This window comes from Scophthalmus maximus, chromosome 14 (assembly GCF_022379125.1).
Source record: "Scophthalmus maximus strain ysfricsl-2021 chromosome 14, ASM2237912v1, whole genome shotgun sequence".
NCBI classification, from domain to species: domain Eukaryota; kingdom Metazoa; phylum Chordata; class Actinopteri; order Pleuronectiformes; family Scophthalmidae; genus Scophthalmus; species Scophthalmus maximus.
The window spans coordinates 5648283-5669477 of record NC_061528.1 but is presented as its reverse complement, the minus strand read 5'-3'; the positions used below and the strand labels follow the sequence as shown (position 1 = coordinate 5669477).

The 21195-nt window shown below is 46.4% G+C and overlaps 1 protein-coding gene across 3 annotated transcripts in view; it reads right to left on the bottom strand.

Moving 5' to 3' along the window:
• The window catches only part of fgf14 (fibroblast growth factor 14), an 88073-nt gene that overhangs the window by 4604 nt on the left and 62274 nt on the right, over positions 1-21195 (bottom strand). For 2 of the 3 annotated variants that reach the window (XM_035604094.2, XM_035604095.2), the window contains exon 4: positions 400-598. In XM_035604094.2, the coding sequence (XP_035459987.1) occupies positions 400-598 (199 nt within the window). Of the gene's footprint in view, positions 1-391; positions 599-21195 lie in introns of those variants that run through there. The other variant, XM_035604097.2, reaches the window with a different exon arrangement.

The following is a 21195-nucleotide window of genomic DNA, read 5'->3' as shown; positions in this document are numbered from 1 at the left end:
GCACTTGTGACAGTCTAAGTTCTCATGGTGAATGATGTGCGGTCACCGAATTGTGGGTTGTTGAAATGGAATCAGCGATGTTTAGTTTGCATTTTTAATGAAACATATGTGTTCTACTATTGAGTCTTTTTTGGGGGGGCTTTCGCGCAAAATGGCTTTAGTCTGGTTAAGTTTTGAGATGTCCTTCTGTTGCGGTGAGAAGGGATAACGCAAAAACCTCAGTACGGAAAACGGAAAAGGAGAAACTATTGTTCATGACCGTGATATTCCGTACTTGTACATTGCAGCGTGTCTATGGCATTCATCCCGAGGACCTTCTCTCCGACTGAGGACACACATTATTACCTTTTTAAAGTTTAATATCACAGTTGCACACCACTCTGGATTTACATTACCTACCTTCTAATGGCTTGGGCAGGAAGTGAGCAGCTGGTTTTGTTTTTTTCACCCGGTTCCCCTTCATGGCCTGGCCCTCCTTGTTGAGCCCTAGGAACCAAGCTCTCCCCGACTCCTGCTGTCTGTACAACATGGACGAGTAGATCACGTAGTAGTTCTCGAACACCGACTCCTTGAACTTGCACTCCGCTGTAAAGAGTTCCTGCGAAGACACAGACGGGCACGTTTGTAATCAAAGAAGACTTAATTCATCTCACACCGTCCGGTGGACTCAAATGAATAATTTACAGTTCACGTCATGCAAGAGTGAAACGGATATCAGATGCGTTCACTTTCATTTGAGCTTGCACGGCGGCTACCGGCACACGTTCCACCTATTTTACGCGCCCAGGTGGCGAGGGGTGGCGTCACTGCGGGCTCATGAAACTGCCTCGCCGGGGTGAAATGGACTTCATACCTCCACCTGCCGTGAGACGGACGAGCGCCGCAGAGAGTCTATCTCGCCGTAGTCGCGTGCGAGTCGAGCCGAGCCCCAGTGGCCCGGCTCTGATGAAATGCAACTCTCGCCGTCTCCTTGGCCTCCACCTTGACACCAGATGTAAGAGCACTCGTTTGGTCAATTAGCTCCCGTTCCTGGCAGCGAGGATATATTGTTGGGCTCTGACCCCCCCAACGCTTCTGCACCCCATCCAGTTCCCATATGGGGAGCCAGACGCTCCTGGCTTGTTCCTCAATCTTTCTATTGGTTCAAACCCAAAAGAGGGGATCATTCTTCTCAAAAGCTACGTCCGCTATTAGCAATTCCTCTACGACTGCCTTCTGAACTTTGGACGAATAATGATGGAACTGTAGTCCCTCGATCGTCCTTTCGCGCCCTCAATCTGGCAATGACGAACGGACGCCGAGGCACCACATCTCTCTCTCTCTCTCTCTCTCTCTCTCTCTTTGCTGTTGCCCATTCGTCTCCAACCAGAAGGGCAATAAAGAGTGTTTCCACATTGTCCGCCCTGCCGGGCTAAAAATAAAGGCATCCGCCGGGGGTGTATTAATCAAAACGCAAACTCATCTCAACGGAGGGCTTCGCCACATCCGTTGTATTTCGCACGTTGGCTCACAGGGGCCAATGAGAGTCTCGCGGCACGTCCTGTATCACGAGTAACGCTCAATGTCATGGTTCTGGGGGTCATTGAGACTATTTCCTTGGGGAGCCAAAAAATAAGAGGGGACTTTGTTCGCTCTGCGTCAACTAAGTTCTTTATTTTTCTGAATCTCCTGTAACTTCACGGGACATTGCTCGTGGACATAATGCTGGATTTTGAACAACACACGCCACACACACCGCGCCATGGCCATGGTATAATTAGCCCGTTTGGTGAATCACTCCTGTCAGAGCTTATCCCCCAGACAGTGTTCAGTGGGAAGCAGAGGAGGCACTTGGGACGACCACAACGATCCCGACAAGCACCCGGGCTGTATTCTGAGTGTCCTCTCTCTCCCCTTGACTGAGGAGTCGGGGGCCTTTGTGAGCGGACGGCACAGAGCGCGGGATGCATAACGTCGGCATCGGCCGAGATGTCGGGAGAAAAAGTTTCGCTCTGATTCCTTACATTGCAATTACGGTGAAACATCGTCAGAGTTATCTTCTTTGGCAGAACGCGGAGTCCGAGCAGAACACTCTATTGACGCGCAGACACACCACAGGTGGAAGGGACGAAGGCTGGGCCTGGCGTGAAAACACTAGCATCTGACAAATAAATCAGGCTAGATCCCATCATCGTTCGTTTTACCGTTGCCTCTAGGATTTATTGTGTGTCTGCGGCTCGTAGCGGCTTATCAAAAGGGCTGCTCAGTATTTCCAAGTTGTCGGAGAGGCTGGGCCGTGTCCTATCTGCCAGGAGAGGAAGATGACAGACTGTCCCCAAGACAAACAATGCCACTTGATTAAGATGCCAACTTGAATAAGAGGATTCTTGCCTACTGTAATTTACAGTGCACGCAAAGTAAACTTGTTGGCGCGATCTTTGGCCAACGACCAAAACCAATGTCTCCATTGTTCTGATTCATTTGTAGAAGCCGAAAGAAGGTTTACAGAAATGCTCTTTTCACGCCAAAGCGAATTCTGTCGCTGAGCCGATTTAGAAGGGCGACAACACTTCTACCTTCACGGTTCCCTGAGTTGCCTCAATTAGGTAATTAATTCTATTCCCCCCCCGTCAGGTGAGCTGCAGCACAGGTCGGTTGGCTGCTGTAATTAGACACATCATTTTTAATGCCGGTTCCATGTTTGGCCCTCGCACTGATTACTTATACCTGCGAAACAGCCTCGAGTCAAAGTGATCATACATGGCTGCTGGCGAGGGCCATTAGCGCGGCTAATCAAACGCCTTTTACGCAGACGCACTTAAAGTCTGTCTTTGTCCGCGGATGCAGACGAGGCGCGGGCGGTTGTTCGACGAAGGACGCCCGATGGTGGGCAAGAAGGAAAAAAAAGTCCAATCGCCGTAACCGGCTCGGTGTGAGGAGCAGGGCTGTGGAGGCAGCGGGTTTAAGGCGCGCTGCTTGTTGACTGCATGCGACAGTGGGAGCGTCAAATGTCAACGACGCGCCAGATGGCTCCAGCGCCTTATGACATTTCCCTCCGGTTTTGTCGATGGTTCTTCACACGTGTCAGAAAAATCACTGCTAATGACTTCGCGGACGGTCGGTCGCTACACGCGCTTCACTCGTCCGGAAGCGTGCACACCGCCGTCTTTCGTCTCGTGGACTAACGAGGAGCAAAAAGAGGTTAAGAAGTACAAAAAAGTATGTGGACAGGTCGTCCGAATATTTGGACTTCAACAGCCACTGATCCTGAGCTACATGCTCCACTAGTGCCCTTTCTCTGCTTTGTGCTGGTATTTTTAACGAGTTGCATAATAAAAATAATTGCTCTCTGGGATAATAAAGCGCTGGTCTCAGGGACAGGGCATACCCACTGTGTCCACAAATGACCGGACTTACAGGAGGCACATTCATTTTACAGCTGTATTTTGATATGACTATTTCTTTGTTTACCTGTTCCGTAGCATTCATATTGTTACACGAAATCTATTCTCTGATATCAACGTCATACAGTACACACCCTGACAGGACGACTCTGAGCGTGTCGTATCATCATTTCAAAGAAGCTGTCGAATCAGAGACAGTACTTCCTCATCGGCTGTGAAATTCCACCCTGCGTTAAGCTAATGTTGGAAAAAAATGATACGGGTGACACTGGAGGCGGGAAAAAACGGAGAGGGAGACGCAGACCCAGCACCCACTTTCACACCAGTGGCAAATCAATTCATTTCCGCGGCACCCGACGGTTGATTTTCCCTCCCGCTCCACATCAGTGGCTCCCTGGCCCGTGATTGGCCATGGTCTGAATGGGAAGGTCCATAATTGACCTTGGCCACGGACAGCGCGAGGGGCCAAAATTGTTCAGCCCGACATAATCAGCCCCGGTCACCGAAGGGCAGAAAGAAAGGAGAGATGAGCAGTTAGAGCGATAAAAGGCAGCCGCTGACTAAGAGAGAGACAAAAGAGTGTGGTTGGGGGGGGGGGGTGGATCCAGAGAGGTGTAGATTTTCTACTCAGAAAAAAAAAGGGCTAAAGGAAAGAGACAGGAGAGAGTGGGAGTTTCAAATAAGAAGCCCTGAAAATAGAAAATAGGCATTTAAAGACAAGAGCGAGAGGACTCACTCCTTGAAAAAAACTCCTTTGGGCGGGGAAAAGAAAATATTCACATGATGGCAGAACATGAGCGCCTAAAAGTAGATGACAGGAGGCTGAAAAAAGGGGAGGTGGGCGCACATTAATATGCAGTGTTACTGCTCACTAGCCCACTGTTGAAACGGAGAAATTGTTTATTAATGCTGCCAGCATAAAACCTATTAATCGGCGGAAAAAGGTCAACCTCCGGAGAAGCCGAGCTGCATTCACAATGCTCAGCTGCCCCTCATACGTATAAGAGTCACGTCCACGGTGTGTGTGTGTGTGTGTGTGTGTGTGTGTGTGTGCGTGTGTGTGTGTGCAGACAATGGGGGCTTGGGCGGGCTCGTCTGATTATCCGACCGGGAGGGGGAACAGGAGACAGGGACACCGAACGAGGAGAGTTGCCGGTTAACGGCCGGACGAACTGTGTGCGCGCGGACGGCGTACGGAATCAGTTTGTGAATGATCTGAATACACACGACGTGGGACTGTGGGTACGTGCTGGTGAAAAGGTCAGATTATCACGTGATAGATTGACGTGGCATAAATTTCACTTGCACGTGACAGCCACTTAAAATCTAAGAACATTTGCAATCAGCCACTAATTTGGAAACTTAAAATTACAGGCTGGGCTTGGTATTTAAAGGGGATGCTTCACGAAGAATGAAAGTGACGCTTGGCGAGCCTGCGGACTCGAGTGCGACGGAGAGAAAACACGGGACAGAAGTCAGACTGAGATCAAGGTTGACGTCTACGGTTGAGTCTCAAAGTCGACGTTAAAGAAGGAAAATCTTTCGACTTTGACTCTTTGCCTCCACAGATCCTTTTAATGTGCAGACTGCAAAAGTGCATGGGGTCATTGCTTTGCAACGCTGATTCAAATGATGTATTGGATTCGAGCTGTTGGAAATTATCAGCCACAACTGATGGAGACATCTGCAATTCACTGGCAATGCGAATAATACAATGTTTAATGAATGACTGGGGGCAGATCTAAATGATGGTTGTGAATCATCAAGTCTGTGTTTGGCATCACATGAATTTTATACAAATCTTCAAAATGAATTGCCGCTGTTGAGGCTGACGAGACATGCGGCAATAATATGAAAAAAAGAATCTCAAAATGTAGCTAATTACTTCATTCATTAATATTTTCTCATTATTGCTCAATCATTGAAAATGAATTGAGTTTTGAACTGGTTTTTGCATCCGTTATGTCAATACAGATATGTTTAATTAATTTCACATTGCATTTCATTATTCTTTGAACCAGATAGCCAATTAATAGAAAGGAATATAACTAAAATTGCCTATTAAAAAGGAGGCCAGCAGAGTGAACACCGGCGGCAATTTTCCATGTGAAACATGTGACATTATTATTTTTACGTAACGGCCATTATTATTATACAACGTAGTCATCTTAACAGCTCTATATACTTCTTACTGAATGGATGCGGTGACACATTTAAGGTGTTGTGCCACCAGAAGCACTTAAGTGTTCACTTAAATTTTCACTTAAGGCCGAGACCCTTTAACACCGGCACAGTACAGTTCCCCCGGTTCGTGTTTACACACAGACATAAACGCACAAACACAATAAAAGGAAAGAAAAAAAAAAAGAAGAAGTTGCACAGAAGCGCTGCTTTTCTCAGTGGGAGATGAACCGGTCACACGTGTGTCGCCCGACCCGGGTTTAAAACAGGGTGTGATATTTTCGCACGATTTAAGTTATCTTGTGCTGAAACAACAAATTCCTTGTGAAAACGATTCAGTGATTCTCCTTTAAAAGAAAAAAAAGAAAAAGTTAAAAGGCAACTTATCGTTGCAGTACCAGTGAAGGTCGTGATTAAATTGCAGTTCAGGCGCAAGAGATTTAGGTTGACGTTAAAAAGAAAAGTCTTTTTAGAAACCCTTCTATCGTTCTATAAGTTAAATACGTGTTGACATTTTTCAAATTGTTCAACCTGTTGAGCATTAGCGCCACTTAAAGGGGGAAAAAATCGGAGATTTGAGAATATAGTCACAGTATTACGATTATTATGAAGTCCTACATTTTAGGCTACGAGTCATTTCAGAGAGGGAAGATCTGAAGATCTGTCAACTGCGTTAAAATGAGGAATGTGGAGCATCTTCTTGGTGCAGGTTTGATAAATTATGGATTACGTAATCAGCATCACATTATCATTGGAATCAGGAATGGTCTGTTCATTTCTTTCTTTTTCTCGAAATACTATGCCTTTTTTCTTGAAGTCTCATAATATTTTTTTGCTTCAACATGGCACTAATACTTGGTCGGGCTATTGAATTCCCGAAATGAGTTTGTTGGGGGGGGGGGGCTTTGATGGGTTTTGGGGCAAACATCAGGCTCAACAAACACTCTTAGCCTTTGGAATAAATCAGCGAGGCACAGAGTAAATATTTTGAAAGGAAATATATTAATAACATCATATAAAATTGCAGGATAGCAAACTCAACAAGCAACAGGCCCAACCACCCACGTCGAGATCAGTGGGGGTCCAATATGCAACGTGCGTGTTTTGTCCACAGCGCTGACGTCGATCGGTAAATTGGTGCCGGACCGGTGTCAAGGCTGCCGGGGTTTCGCTAGATTGGCTAAAGTCATCTCTCGTCAGGCAAGCCAGCGCAGTCTGCCCTGCAACAACAAGCTGACAAGCATATCTCCGAGATCACACACACACACACACACACACACACACACACACACACACACACACACACACACACACACACACACACACACACACACACACACACACACACACACACACACACACACACACACACACACACACACACACACACACACAATACATGCACACACACACACACACACATTTCTGCACGGACACATCTTAAGTCCAAGCTCACACAAAAGAAATGAACTCATTGCAAGAGTAACAAGTGTACGTACAATGCAGGGAGAGAAATATGAGAGCTGTGTCTGCAGGTACAGTTCAGAGCCGTGTCTTCCCTCTTCCTGTGTTTCTGTCTCTGTTCTGTTTGTGTTGTTTACACCCTCAGGAACAGTGTCCCAATTTTTTTAAAGAGGAAGTGCATGCATCTCCTTGTAGATTCACTTGTCGCTGACTCTCTCTCTCTCTCTTTCTCTCTCTCTCTTCCCCTCCCTCTCTCTCTCTTACATTTTAAACACCTTCCTCGTCTCAGCCGTCAGCTCGGGTGAGCTTCCATTTATTTGAGGAGATTGTGCGGCGTGTGAGGAGAGAGCGAGAGGTTGTAACACCTAAACCATGAACCATGAGCGTGTTGGCGTTGTTTTTAACATCGAACATGTTGCTCTCCTTAATGATGTCACAGGAGTAGGCTAATGGTGTTTTTATTTTTAGATGCGGCAGAGTCATTGCGGCTGTTTGCGTTCATCGTTTTATGGGTTACTGTCGTTGTTGTTGTTGTTGTTGTTGTTGTTGTTAAAGTAAAAACATGTGCAAGGCCAAAACAATGCACATGCACAAACATGTATAATATGACCTTTCCAGCATAATTACTGTGGGTTTATAAATAATGATTCTAATAATATAATTCTCCTGCTTTACTGACCTGTGAAATCTTTTTTCATTATGCTTTTCCTCAGTTTTTCCCTTTCCTTTAGTGTGTTGTATAGGTTTTTCCGTGTATGTAAAAATGTCTGCTGTAAAGGGAGTTCCTCTCCCCGACAGAAACCATCGCTCCTGAAACGGCTCGTCAGTAGTCCCGCCGATACTTCTGTAACAAACTTCCTCCACGCACTGGAAGCGTTTGACCAATCACAACAATGCAATCAGAGCAGACTGGGCTTCATTGGGAGGGAGGGGCCTTAAAGAGACAGGAGCTAAAAACCAAGCGTTTCAGACAGATGCTGCAAAGAGGAGCTGCAGGAATGGACGCTATGAAGAAACTGGTGTGTTAACTGAACATTAGAGCATGTAAACCTTCTCAACTAATAACCCAAATTAAAATTATGAACCTGAATATGAGCAAAATATGTCTCCTTTAAGTTTTTTTTTTAATTTTTAGCAAACAGTGTTCTATATATTGAGCTTTCTCACATATGGATGAACTGTCACGACAAATAAAATCCTCATCTGAGTAAAGGGTAAAAGGACTGATTTCATACCCACAGAGAGAGTAAACACAGGAGCAATGCCATCCTCTCAGGCACACTGCATGTTGTGCCCTATCATATTTTTTGCAGTTCCGTGGCTCCAGTTCTGTGCGGGTGGATCCCAACGACACTTCATGTTTATGCAGATAAAATGCAGTGACGTGCAATTTTTTGTCTTTTGGCATGAAACTGTGCATGTGCACCACCTCTTATCAGAAATATGAGCACCCACAAATGTTAATGGTCTAATTGAAGCCAGGTGGAGTAAGGGGGGGGGGGGCATGAGGGATTCTGGGGGCCAAAAGTGTAAAAGGGGGTCTTGGAAATCAATTTCGAATAATTTAATGACTTAGCCACAAGACAATTATGCAATAAATGCTGTACTGTGTGTGACCAGTGGTGATTCTAAAGTCATCTATAGCCGCTAACGCAATATTTCAGTTGCTTTTAGTGAATCTATTAATTTCCGTTATGTAATAAATAAATAGAGAACATAAATCCAGAGTGTTAAGGTAAAGCTGCATTCATCAGTATCACAACACAATGACATTAATACCATCAGAAAAATGATTTTCATCAATTTGGTGCTCACTTTAAGGATTACACAACGTAAGCAAATTTGAAGCATTTGCCAACTGACTTTCATATCACACATGAACAGATGGCTGCCTGGAATTGTGAAAAGAAAACGTTATCATAATGGTATAAAGTTATGCAGCATCAACTTAAAAGATGGTTAGCGAAGCCAAAGTGTATATGATTTTTAATGAAGGAATTCGAACTTGCATTCGACACATTTGTGTGGTCCTTTAATGCAAAACTACAAAGATGATTTACCCTGAATAATAAAAAATAAAAAAACATTTACCCTAAACAAGATTTTTATCGCTGGACACACACACACACACACACACACACACACACACACACACACACACACACACACACACACACACACACACACACACACACACACACACACACACACACACACACACACACACACACACACACACACACACACACACACACACACACACACACACACACACACACACACACACACACACACACACACACACACAATACATGCACACACACACACACACACATTTCTGCACGGACACATCTTAAGTCCAAGCTCACACAAAAGAAATGAACTCATTGCAAGAGTAACAAGTGTACGTACAATGCAGGGAGAGAAATATGAGAGCTGTGTCTGCAGGTACAGTTCAGAGCCGTGTCTTCCCTCTTCCTGTGTTTCTGTCTCTGTTCTGTTTGTGTTGTTTACACCCTCAGGAACAGTGTCCCAGTTTTTTTAAAGAGGAAGTGCATGCATCTCCTTGTAGATTCACTTGTCGCTGACTCTCTCTCTCTCTCTTTCTCTCTCTCTCTTCCCCTCCCTCTCTCTCTCTTACATTTTAAACACCTTCCTCGTCTCAGCCGTCAGCTCGGGTGAGCTTCCATTTATTTGAGGAGATTGTGCGGCGTGTGAGGAGAGAGCGAGAGGTTGTAACACCTAAACCATGAACCATGAGCGTGTTGGCGTTGTTTTTAACATCGAACATGTTGCTCTCCTTAATGATGTCACAGGAGTAGGCTAATGGTGTTTTTATTTTTAGATGCGGCAGAGTCATTGCGGCTGTTTGCGTTCATCGTTTTATGGGTTACTGTCGTTGTTGTTGTTGTTGTTGTTGTTGTTGTTAAAGTAAAAACATGTGCAAGGCCAAAACAATGCACATGCACAAACATGTATAATATGACCTTTCCAGCATAATTACTGTGGGTTTATAAATAATGATTCTAATAATATAATTCTCCTGCTTTACTGACCTGTGAAATCTTTTTTCATTATGCTTTTCCTCAGTTTTTCCCTTTCCTTTAGTGTGTTGTATAGGTTTTTCCGTGTATGTAAAAATGTCTGCTGTAAAGGGAGTTCCTCTCCCCGACAGAAACCATCGCTCCTGAAACGGCTCGTCAGTAGTCCCGCCGATACTTCTGTAACAAACTTCCTCCACGCACTGGAAGCGGTTGACCAATCACAACAATGCAATCAGAGCAGACTGGGCTTCATTGGGAGGGAGGGGCCTTAAAGAGACAGGAGCTAAAAACCAAGCGTTTCAGACAGATGCTGCAAAGAGGAGCTGCAGGAATGGACGCTATGAAGAAACTGGTGTGTTAACTGAACATTAGAGCATGTAAACCTTCTCAACTAATAACCCAAATTAAAATTATGAACCTGAATATGAGCAAAATATGTCTCCTTTAAGTTTTTTTTAAAATTTTTAGCAAACAGTGTTCTATATATTGAGCTTTCTCACATATGGATGAACTGTCACGACAAATAAAATCCTCATCTGAGTAAAGGGTAAAAGGACTGATTTCATACCCACAGAGAGAGTAAACACAGGAGCAATGCCATCGTCTCATGAGGGATTGAAGCCAGGTGGAGTAAGGGGGGGGGGGGGGCATGAGGGATTCTGGGGGCCAAAAGTGTAAAAGGGGGTCTTGGAAATCAATTTCGAATAATTTAATGACTTAGCCACAAGACAATTATGCAATAAATGCTGTACTGTGTGTGACCAGTGGTGATTCTAAAGTCATCTATAGCCGCTAACGCAATATTTCAGTTGCTTTTAGTGAATCTATTAATTTCCGTTTATTTACATGTAATAAATAAATAGAGAACATAAATCCAGAGTGTTAAGGTAAAGCTGCATTCATCAGTTTCACAACACACTGACATTAATACCATCAGAAAAATGATTTTCATCAATTTGGTGCTCACTTTAAGGATTACACAACGTAAGCAAATTTGAAGCATTTGCCAACTGTCTTTCATACCACACATGAACAGATGGCTGCCTGGAATTGTGAAAAGAAAACGTTATCATAATGGTATAAAGTTATGCAGCATCAACTTAAAAGATGTAAGCCAAAGTGTATATGATTTTTAATGAAGGAATTCGAACTTGCATTCGACACATTTGTGTGGTCCTTTAATGCAAAACTACAAAGATGATTTACCCTGAATAATAAAAAATAAAAAAACATTTACCCTAAACAAGATTTTTATCGCTGGACACACACACACACACACACACACACACACACACACACACACACACACACACACACACACACACACACACACACACACACACACACACACACACACACACACACACACACACACACACACACACACACACACACACACACACACACACACACACACACACACACACACACACACACAGTTTAGTGGATTATATAATATCATGAAATGGGCACAACAAGGGTATCATTCATAGAGTTGGAGCCGGAAGCTGGGGTATTAGCTAAGTAGACGAGTGTGTAATGACAGATGTGCATAAAGCCAGATGTTGGAACAACAGTATTGTACAGTAGGTAAAAGATGATGTTTTGAGGGATGTCATCACACAAAATGTGAGCTTTACTAAATTGGCCGTTTCCCATTGTCCACCTCTGCTGAAGCCTTTTTCGACAAGCAGCCACATAGGACTCGACTTGTGCAACCTGTGTCTGAGTGGAAGACGGTAGAGGAAACACCCCCCCCCCAAACAAGTCTGTCTCTTTGTGAGGATCAAACGTGGCATGGCTACAGCCGGGGAGGCTGAGTGATTCAACCAGACAGCCAGAAAAGGAACCACGAAAGCGACCGGCCTGCCTATCAGCTGTTCAACCACGACCCAAATCCTGTCAGTCAGGCAGTCAGTCGTTGTTTTTTGTGTTTTCTTTTCAAAAGCCACCCTGAATTTGAACTCTGCGAGGATGCACCGATTCTCATTAGAGCCGTTGACAAATCGCCGGAGCAGTTTGGAGTTGGGTGGGGCCGCCTTGACTGAGCTGGCAGCCCACTGTCTGCGGAATTATTACAATTCAGGTAATCTTTCTCAACTTTGAAATGGAACAAGCCACAGTTGAGGGGGAGGAATACTAATCTGCAACTTATCTTGTAACAATATCATCTCAGGATCACGGCGCTCGAGAATTCACAGACTCAATTAATCTATCATCTCCACATCACATATTGGAAGTTCGTAATGGATCGCCGAGCAGCGCTGTCAGCATTTCCTCATAGAGGACGCGCTCCTAATTGATTTGTTCAAATGGAATTCAATAGCTCCCGACCTATTATTCAACAGTTGACGTCATAAGCGGGGTTTTTGTTCTTCCAGCACAGTGATATTTGCAGGATTAAACTTTCACAAAGCGTGGCGCTCCGACTTTGGAGCAACACCTAGGTTTGACCAGTCGTTTTATAAACTACCCCTCGGTTAAACCTTCCCTTTGTTCAAACGACTGTGGCCCGGGCTTCTACCTTTTCTCCATGTAACTGCAGGTAAAGGTCTCCCGCTAACGTCTGGTTTAAGAATGGTTGGAGATTCCAAGAGGACGTGATTTTCTCAAAACTTGGGGTAAAGCGCTGAAACAGCGGCGCTCAGCCGGAGGCGCGTGTCTCCAAGCCTGACTCTTGCCCGTCAACCCCGGGGGCGTCTCGGGAATCACGAGGAGTCAAGACCCGATGGAGGAGACTGGCGCCGCGGCTAGTGTCGGCATACGACACCACCCGAGTCCCCGTGAAGTGAATTCCTCGGTCAGGGGAAGATTAAAAAAGTTTTCTCTCCACATGCGGGGGCGAGAGGTGTGGAAGGTTTTTGCTAGACTTTCACTACTTGTTACGGGAGGAACTTGCGTGCGAGTTCAAAGGAGCAGATATTGAGCTGCTGCTTGTGATTTTATTGGAGAGCCACACAAGCGGAAGCTTCCTTCTGCACGTGCGTGGTTTCTGCAGCGCGAGTAGCTTTCTGGCCGAACGGTGTGTGTGGGTGTGTCATGCAATAACTTCCACCGACCCGTTTGGCCCTGCGCAGCGAGGCCGCGGTTCAAGTGTCACTACCACAAGATGAGAAAGGAATGTGTATAGAAACACACGTCGTGTTACATGTACGGGTCGGAGCCACTCTTACGGGAGGCAGAAATATTCTATTTCCACGCGGCACTCGGTCTCACACACAGACGCGTGATTTGTGCAACACTTAGAGGGATGATGTGTGAGGCGGGGGATGTGCGGACACCAAAGCAGCATTTGTCTCTGAATCAGTGGTTTGTGGTGCTCTGGGAAAGCGGCGTTCAGGGCCGCGCGGACACAACGGGCAGAGGCTTAACTCGGACTTAAGAGAATGAATTTTCGCGATTTACAAGCCCGTCTGCGGGGGCTCTCGCCGTATCGATCTTGTTTTTACAACTCTTGGGGTGAAAGCTCGATGAAATGCTACTTCCATTTCATGGGTGGAAGTGGAAAAGAAGACAGGAGGACTCTAGTGGAGGGTAAAAAATAGAGAAGACTGCAGCCGTTATACCTGCAGGCCGGCTGAACACTGATGGCTTTTTCTGTCGCGGCGAACTACACATAACCGGCCCCTCTTCTCTGATCCGGCTACTGAGAACGGGACGTGAACCCGCAACCCGGGTGCGGAGGACAATCTCTAAGACAACCCCCCCCCCCCCCCCCCCCCCCGCCCCCCCACGTCTGGTTGCGAAAAAACAACCGAGATGGCGCTGTCCGTATCCGGAGGCTTTCACGTGGCCAGTTCACAAACCTGCCGGGTGACGTCACGGTGGGTTGCCACGGTGAAACAGAGTTTCTCGACGGCCGCGCGTCCTCGTCCCTCCGCTGCTCATTCGCACACTGCCCCTGGCTCTCGAGGCAGCGAGCACGCGTACGCCATTTGTGTTGGCGCGGCGCTTGACATTTACACACTGGGAAAGCAATTAGGCCTCAACAAGGGTCATTAATACGGTAACAGCGACAACAAAACGCGTTTTGCTCCGATAGCCACGGCGGCGTGTGCTCAGTGGGAAAATCACAACGGTGCCATCGGCATGTCTGCATCGCTTACACATGTCCTCCGTGGGTCTGCGGAGGGACAAAGATGGAAATCTGAGTTCACATTCTGTTTGCGCCTACTCTTCCCCTTTATTCCGCCGCTCAGGGGCGTTAACACGGAGCGCCGCCGACGGAAAAGTTTTAAAGGAAAACGGGAGAATAGAGGCAAAAGTAGTGACATAAAATAGTTCTTCTCCCAATCAGTTGATCCACTATCTACATTATTTCCAGTCGCCTGCCTTCTCCTTATTTATCAGCGGCACATTATTCCGTAGCGTTCTTTCTCTGTCTATCCCCGCCATGCCGACTGACCGCCGTCTGCGTGTTTTTGGCCACTCCATTCATAATAGAGATGTAAGGATTATCCCAGATGGATGAAGGAGACGCCGTCTGAGCTCCAGCTGACGGAATCGATAGTTGGCTTCGATTGGCCGCCATTGTCGAAAAGTCAGCCCACACTCGGGGGAGAAATACAGCCGGAGCGCGGATCTATCGGGACACTAGATAAACCACTTTAGGGATGCCGAGAAGGGAGTTCTGGTGATGCTCTCAGAGGCCATGCGCGAACAGCATGCACATATCTGTAACTGTGCAACTGCGGCCTCGTGCAGCACAACGCTGGCCTGGGCAGAGGAAAAGACTGAGTAGCAATCACTACAACAGAAGCAAAGAATCCGAAGGGAAAAGTGTCAAATGGAGCAGTTGAAAGTTTACTTTTCAATTCCAGGTTTCCTTTCGGCACCATATTCTTCCTGGTTATGTAAATGCGACGCGATGACGGAGGAGAGACGGTACCGCCAGTTTGTACGCACACACCGACAGCAGGTTTCAGGAAAAGAGAAGAATTGCAGCCCAGGACTCGGCTGGTTGGTCTGCGACGTGGGACCAGAAGTGGGGATTGGCAGAGCGCCAGTGATAGATAGTTACACAAACTGCTTCTTTTTTTTTTTATCCCAACACTGTGCACTATTGTGCTCCAACTAAATGTAATCATTATTATCTCACTATCTATATTTTTCTTTTCTAGATATGTTTTATTTACTTCAGTGTGTAGTCATTATGCTGAGCACTGGGGCCCCGAGTCTCAGAAATGTAGTAAGTTTGCGTGGACATGTTTGGAAAGACAATAAAGAACCTTGAACCTTAAGGAACTGGGGATTTATAGCAAACAGTTATACAGCTGCACTTGGCGGAAAAAACGTCTCTGCCCTTTTTAAGGGAGCTGTAAAAGAATCTAAAGGTTATGCTCGGCGAACTGATCTCCGTTAAATCAATCAAAGAAAAGAAGGCTCGCGACGAAAAACATCTCATTTGAATTTATAAAAGCCTCCCATCCTCTGGTATGTGCTTTAAACCACATGGCGGGTTAATGGTGACCTGCTCCCAGAGTGTTAAAGAGACTTTCTTGGTCCATCTGATCGTCCTCCCAGCACATCCAGTCGGCCCCACACTGCATGTCATAAATACAGTACGTGTCATGCAAACCAGTGACTCAGAAAACAAGCCGCGGTAGCCAGCTCTTCATTTGCTTGAAATAAGCAGGGGACTAAAGAGAGCGGCTGAGGAACATGGAGGCGATGTGACAGTAATAGACCTTGCGCTGTTGACCCGGAGAGAAGTAGAGGACAAAACAGCTGCGTAATGTATTTATGAGTTATTGTTCAGAGGCATGCATCCCCACAGGTAGCGCGAAACACACTGTCGGGGGGGGGGGGGGGGGTGGTTATTGTGGGGGACTCCCTCTTTTACGGAGGCTAACTCCCTGCGGTGATGCAAAACTCGTTTTTTCCCACTGGCGCAGCCCAAAACTACAAACTCCAGCTCCATACGGCAAACTGGGGCTACATCCATACGGCCACGTCCAGACGAGCGTTTTCGCTCCGTACCAGTATCAATCCCGGTCCGAACACCGAGCATGGACCAGTCTAAACAGGAAGCCGATTGTCTACTCTGGGTTGGTTACTCACGAGAAACTAATAATGGCGGAAAAGAAGGAGCAGGGATTTCTCCTCTCTGTAGTGAGGACGAAGTGAAACTAGTGCTTACAACTTTAGTAGTCACAACGTTTTGCGTTCACCGCTGAGTCGCGACTCATCAGGACGAACCAGGAGGCGAATACAGAATTTCTTAATGTCGAAATTTGGGCCTGTCCATACTACAACGCAGTCCCGGAGTTTTAAAAAACTAACATGGGCGACAGGCGATGTGACATTAATAGACCTTGCGCTGTTGACCTGGAGAGAAGTGGAGGACGAATCAGCTGCTTAATGTATTCATGAGTATTGTTCAGAGGCATGCATCCCCACAGGTAGAGCAAAACCCACTGACTCGAAATTGACAAGAGCATGAAAAAAACATAGTTTTTTTCCTGTTACACAGGAGTGACAGAGGAGCAGAAAGTGTGTTGAATGGCAGCGTTTCCAAACTTCTGTGTCGGGCTCCCGAAAAACTCCGGAGTAGTGTGGACGGCAGGCGTCAACGCGGCGCTGGTGATGCGTGTTAAGGCGAAAGCGCAGTTACGTGGATGTAGCCGGAACCGATATACGATTCCACAAAAACAGGAGGGTGCCTAAATAACAACATCGAGCCAGTGTGTGAGACATTAACATCCACATTAAATGCCTGAAGGACCGGTCCAGTCTATTCTAAGCTCCTCTTGGCCTCGACCGACGGTTCGCCACTCTGGCTTTGATGCCGTACCTCCAGCCTTGTTGTTCATTTATGCATGAAGTTGCTCTGCCTCCAGCCCCGATGACCGCCCACCCCTCTCCTGACACTGACGCAGCATTAAAAGGCAGAAAAAGAGCAAAGCTTTGGAAACTAATGAAGCTCCCCCCCCCCCGCCTCAACTCGGAGCTCCACGCTCGACTGGAGGCAAAACCATCCGGGTGATTGGTGCATGGTAACCGGGAATGTGAAAGTATTGTGGACACTTATCACTTATCCTGCCGCAAGCTTAGAATTTCATTAAGGTCGAGGATAAAAATGCAACGGATCAATAATGTAGTCAAAGAAAACTTTCAACCTGCAGCAATTCCTTTGATTAATCGATGGCAGCAAGTCTATTTGCGATCATTTCGATAATCAATTTCTGGGGAAGCATGCATATCGTATGCCAATTGCAGTTAATCGAAACATAGTGATTTGCTTCTTTTTTTACCGTGCATGATAGAAAACTAGTAATTTTTGTATTTTTGGTGGTCGGACAAAAGACAGACATCTGAAGCCGCCTTGGGCCATGGGAAAATACATTATATATTCATGGACAAAATGTAAAATCGATAACGACTATAATCATTAGTGGCATGCCCCTCGAAGATAAAACATTAAGCTTTTTGCACACATCTAAAAAACGATCTCTTCTTCTCACAGTGAGAGGTTGTTTGAATATCCGGTGGAAGTGAAGTCTCCGCCGATGAAATACCAACGCCGCTGACACACGGGAGATGAAAGCAAGGGAGCAAAAGGGGGATTGTGGGAGGGGCCCCCTAATAGGCCAAAAGCACATGACGGCAGCTTTAGAAAACCTGGCCGGAGGAGGTTGCAAGATGAATACGAATGTTGGTGTAGGGAAATATCAAATACCTGAATGCGAGGGGACTCCCGGCGCGAGCGCTCTCAGAAGACTCGCTCGGTTTCACACCACCGACTCGGGAGTGAGCTGCTCTTCTCTGTTCTTTCTATTTAATAGCCGAGAGAGCCTTCACATCGAGCCTTCAATGGTGGAAGGTATAGCACTGACAAGTGCGGGCTCCCGATGAAGAGAAGCGCGCAGTGAGAGGGCTCCAGTCAAGTGAGGGGACGGCGAACTCGCTCTCTAAAGGAACGCAGCCGACCGCGAAATGCTCTGCCGCTACACGGGCGAGACGGCGGGACGGCGGATGCGATCGCAGGACAGAAAGAACGGCGACAACACAACCCGCACATGGGGGAGTTGCGTTCCCTGGCACCACCATTTCATCATGTGCGAACCAAACTATGCAACGCAACACTTCCTTGTTCGCTTTTAGGGATTTAATATCCTAGTCCCTCAAGAATAATTGAGGTTCTCATCTCATTTGAAAATCAACCAGAGACTATATACCACGTGTTGTGTTTCCGCTATATGGTCTACGACAAGGGAGAATTCCCGGCCTCTTGTTACATTTCAGACGAGATCCGGGGACCAGCCCGGAGGAGAAATTAGCCGGGAGTTTATTGGCCCGGGCACAAAAGGAGCAGATTGAAAAGGGCTGAGGCGATTGTGCTCTCCTTTATTCCACCGCGTGTCCTTTGTGCCAGGCGGCGCAGTCACTTTGATGCTATCTCTTGTCATCTGCGGCGGCGCGCCGCGCACTGGTCGCCCCTGCGCCCACAAAGGAAGATGATGCACCACCGGAGGCCTTGAGGCCGCTTCTATCCGTTTCCTGAGTGAGTGGGACTCTCCTTTTGATTCGCCCTCATCCGTCACCTCGTCTGAGCAGCGCTCATTGTCAAAGTACGCCATCGCAGTAGAGGCCTCTGTGATGTGTTTAAGAGAGTGAAAGAAGACGACCGGCCGAGTGAATTCTAGTTCATAAAAAATGAATGTTTTTCGCCCAAATGGTGCAAAATTCCCCTATACTTCTTCCCCTATACACCTCTGAAAAACACCATGATCAAATACCCCGAATGGGTAGAAAAGGTTGCCTGCCAGATCCTCACCTTAGTAACAAAGTGATAATGGGGAGAATGGTTGTACCTTGATGAGAGGGGAGCATAGAAGAGGCAGGAGGAAGGGGGAGGAGGAGGAGGAGGATGAGGAGGAGGAAGAACATCTTACAAGGCTGCCATTATCGGAGTAATTCACACACTAAGGAGGGGTGGGGGGGGGGAGACCTTTGAGTGGGAGGCTGCACTGTTGAGGTGTGATCAGAACCTCCATTAGCGCAGAAAAATAAGCTGCAGCCGGAGCGGGGTCGAGCGGCGTGAAGAGAGGAACAGGGCAGAGTGTGCCGTGGGAACACCGCGCTCCGAGCGGGGCTCAATGAGACCCACTCCACAGCACTTGTGCATGGACGGAACACGACCCGAGGCTAGTGGGGAAAAAAAGAACTTGATGATGATAAAAGGCTCACGTAATCACGGTTTGCGAGTGCGGCTGCAGTCGGGGGGGGGGGGGGGGGGGGGGTTGGTTGTTCAAATGCCAATTAACTGCACATATCGGCTCTAAAGCAGGTTTGGCAATCAACACTCGGATGTGGGTTTTCACAGCAGCGATTGTCAGCTAAACCACGGAGACGCCAAATCACCGGTGATCATCTTGCAGGCGTCAGAAACACCACAATTACCGAAGGCGACAAGTGGAGTAGCAGAGGGAAAAATCAGGAGAGAGCACATATGCAAAACACACACACAAATCTGTGTGGATGGGAGGGAGCGGCAATCACAACTTGAACCTAAACAACAGAGATGTGAAAGGTGGGACATATGAATTGGGGATAATAGATATCGCTTATTGATGTGACATGGTTTGTTTTTTAGTCAGTTACCTAATGTGAAATTATTGTTCGTTCTACCGCCGTAGGATTTTTGCATGAACCACAGTATAATCCAAGAATTATGAAGGCAATATTTCTGATTTATACAGTCGTAACTACTGATGCATGTATTGGACAACAGCCACAATGCAGATGCACGATTATAAATCAGGAAACGCTGAAACACACAAGCAAATCTTCCATGTTGTATATGCGGTTTGTCTATATAAACAGTATCATCCCATATGATCCTTCGAAAACTGATCCGCTGTGAAAAATTGTAAATATGTAAATGTAAATGACCTGCATTGTTGTAAAGATGGATTTTATGGCTATTTCATAATCAAAAAACAACGTGTTGCTGCGCCAGTTTAATGATTTTAATGTGAAACTGCAGCAATAGGAAAAGTGCAGTTTGTATTTGCAACTTAATAAAGATCTCATTTCAACGAATGTCACCACTTAGACCCACTTCATAATACTACAGATACATGAATATTGCAATACTTTCCTCAATGAGCCAACGGCACCGTTGTGTTACTTAGTTCAGTGACAGATGGTGATTCAGCAGACGTTTATTTAAATTAAAATGATCGACACCGCGTATAAATAAAGGTTAGTTTAATCAAATGAGTAAAAAAACCTTCTTGATTACAGGGTCTACATCGGAAATTGTTGACGATCGGGTGCAGATTATAAACGTGATATTTATTATCTGCAATCAACTGTGTTGAAGTGTGTGTCTTCGGGGGAGAAAAGGTTGAGTGCAATCAACAAATTGCACCATTATGTCCTCTTGTACGTTACGCGGTATACTGTTCCCGTACTATATATCATTTCATAATCCCCGCTGTGCCATTCCTTGACAAAATCCATAGGATTCTAGGTCAATCCTCCTCAACCGAATTTAATTTCCGCGGCTTAAGCCGAGCAGTGATTAAGTATTAGAGAATTCCGGCTGGAATATTGGGCGCATTGTACAGTTAAGAGAAGTAGCCCCCTCGAAACCCTCCGAGGTAATGAATGAAGACTAAGATGGCAATTCCTGCCCGGCACTCTCGAGGATTAGGGGGACATGAGGGAAGCAGTGGGGACGGCGAGACAGTGACTCTGATGGATGCTATTGTGTGGGAGAGGAGCGCTACTCCCCGACGCTCCTTCCCGCTGATTGATTCGAATGGCTGGGAGAGGACAGGGTGGCGGAGTGAGACTCGGGGCACTATCTGTGCCAGGGCGGAGGAAGTCTTATCATCCCCTCGGCTGTCTGGCCTGCAGAGGCCCGAGTTTATTTTGAAGGGAGGTGCAGTCAATAAGCATTCGCCGACTAGAACTGTATAGTGAGAAAGATCGGCCGCTCTTCAGGTGTCCAAACGCAACATGGGTCATGAAAAGATCCGGATTTCACTTGCATTTAGGTATGGCTTATGGTTTACGTTATGCTAAACACGTGTCATAACATACACATCATTTATTTGCCAATGACATACACATCATTTATTTTTACTGACTAACGGGCCAAAGGGTTTATACTC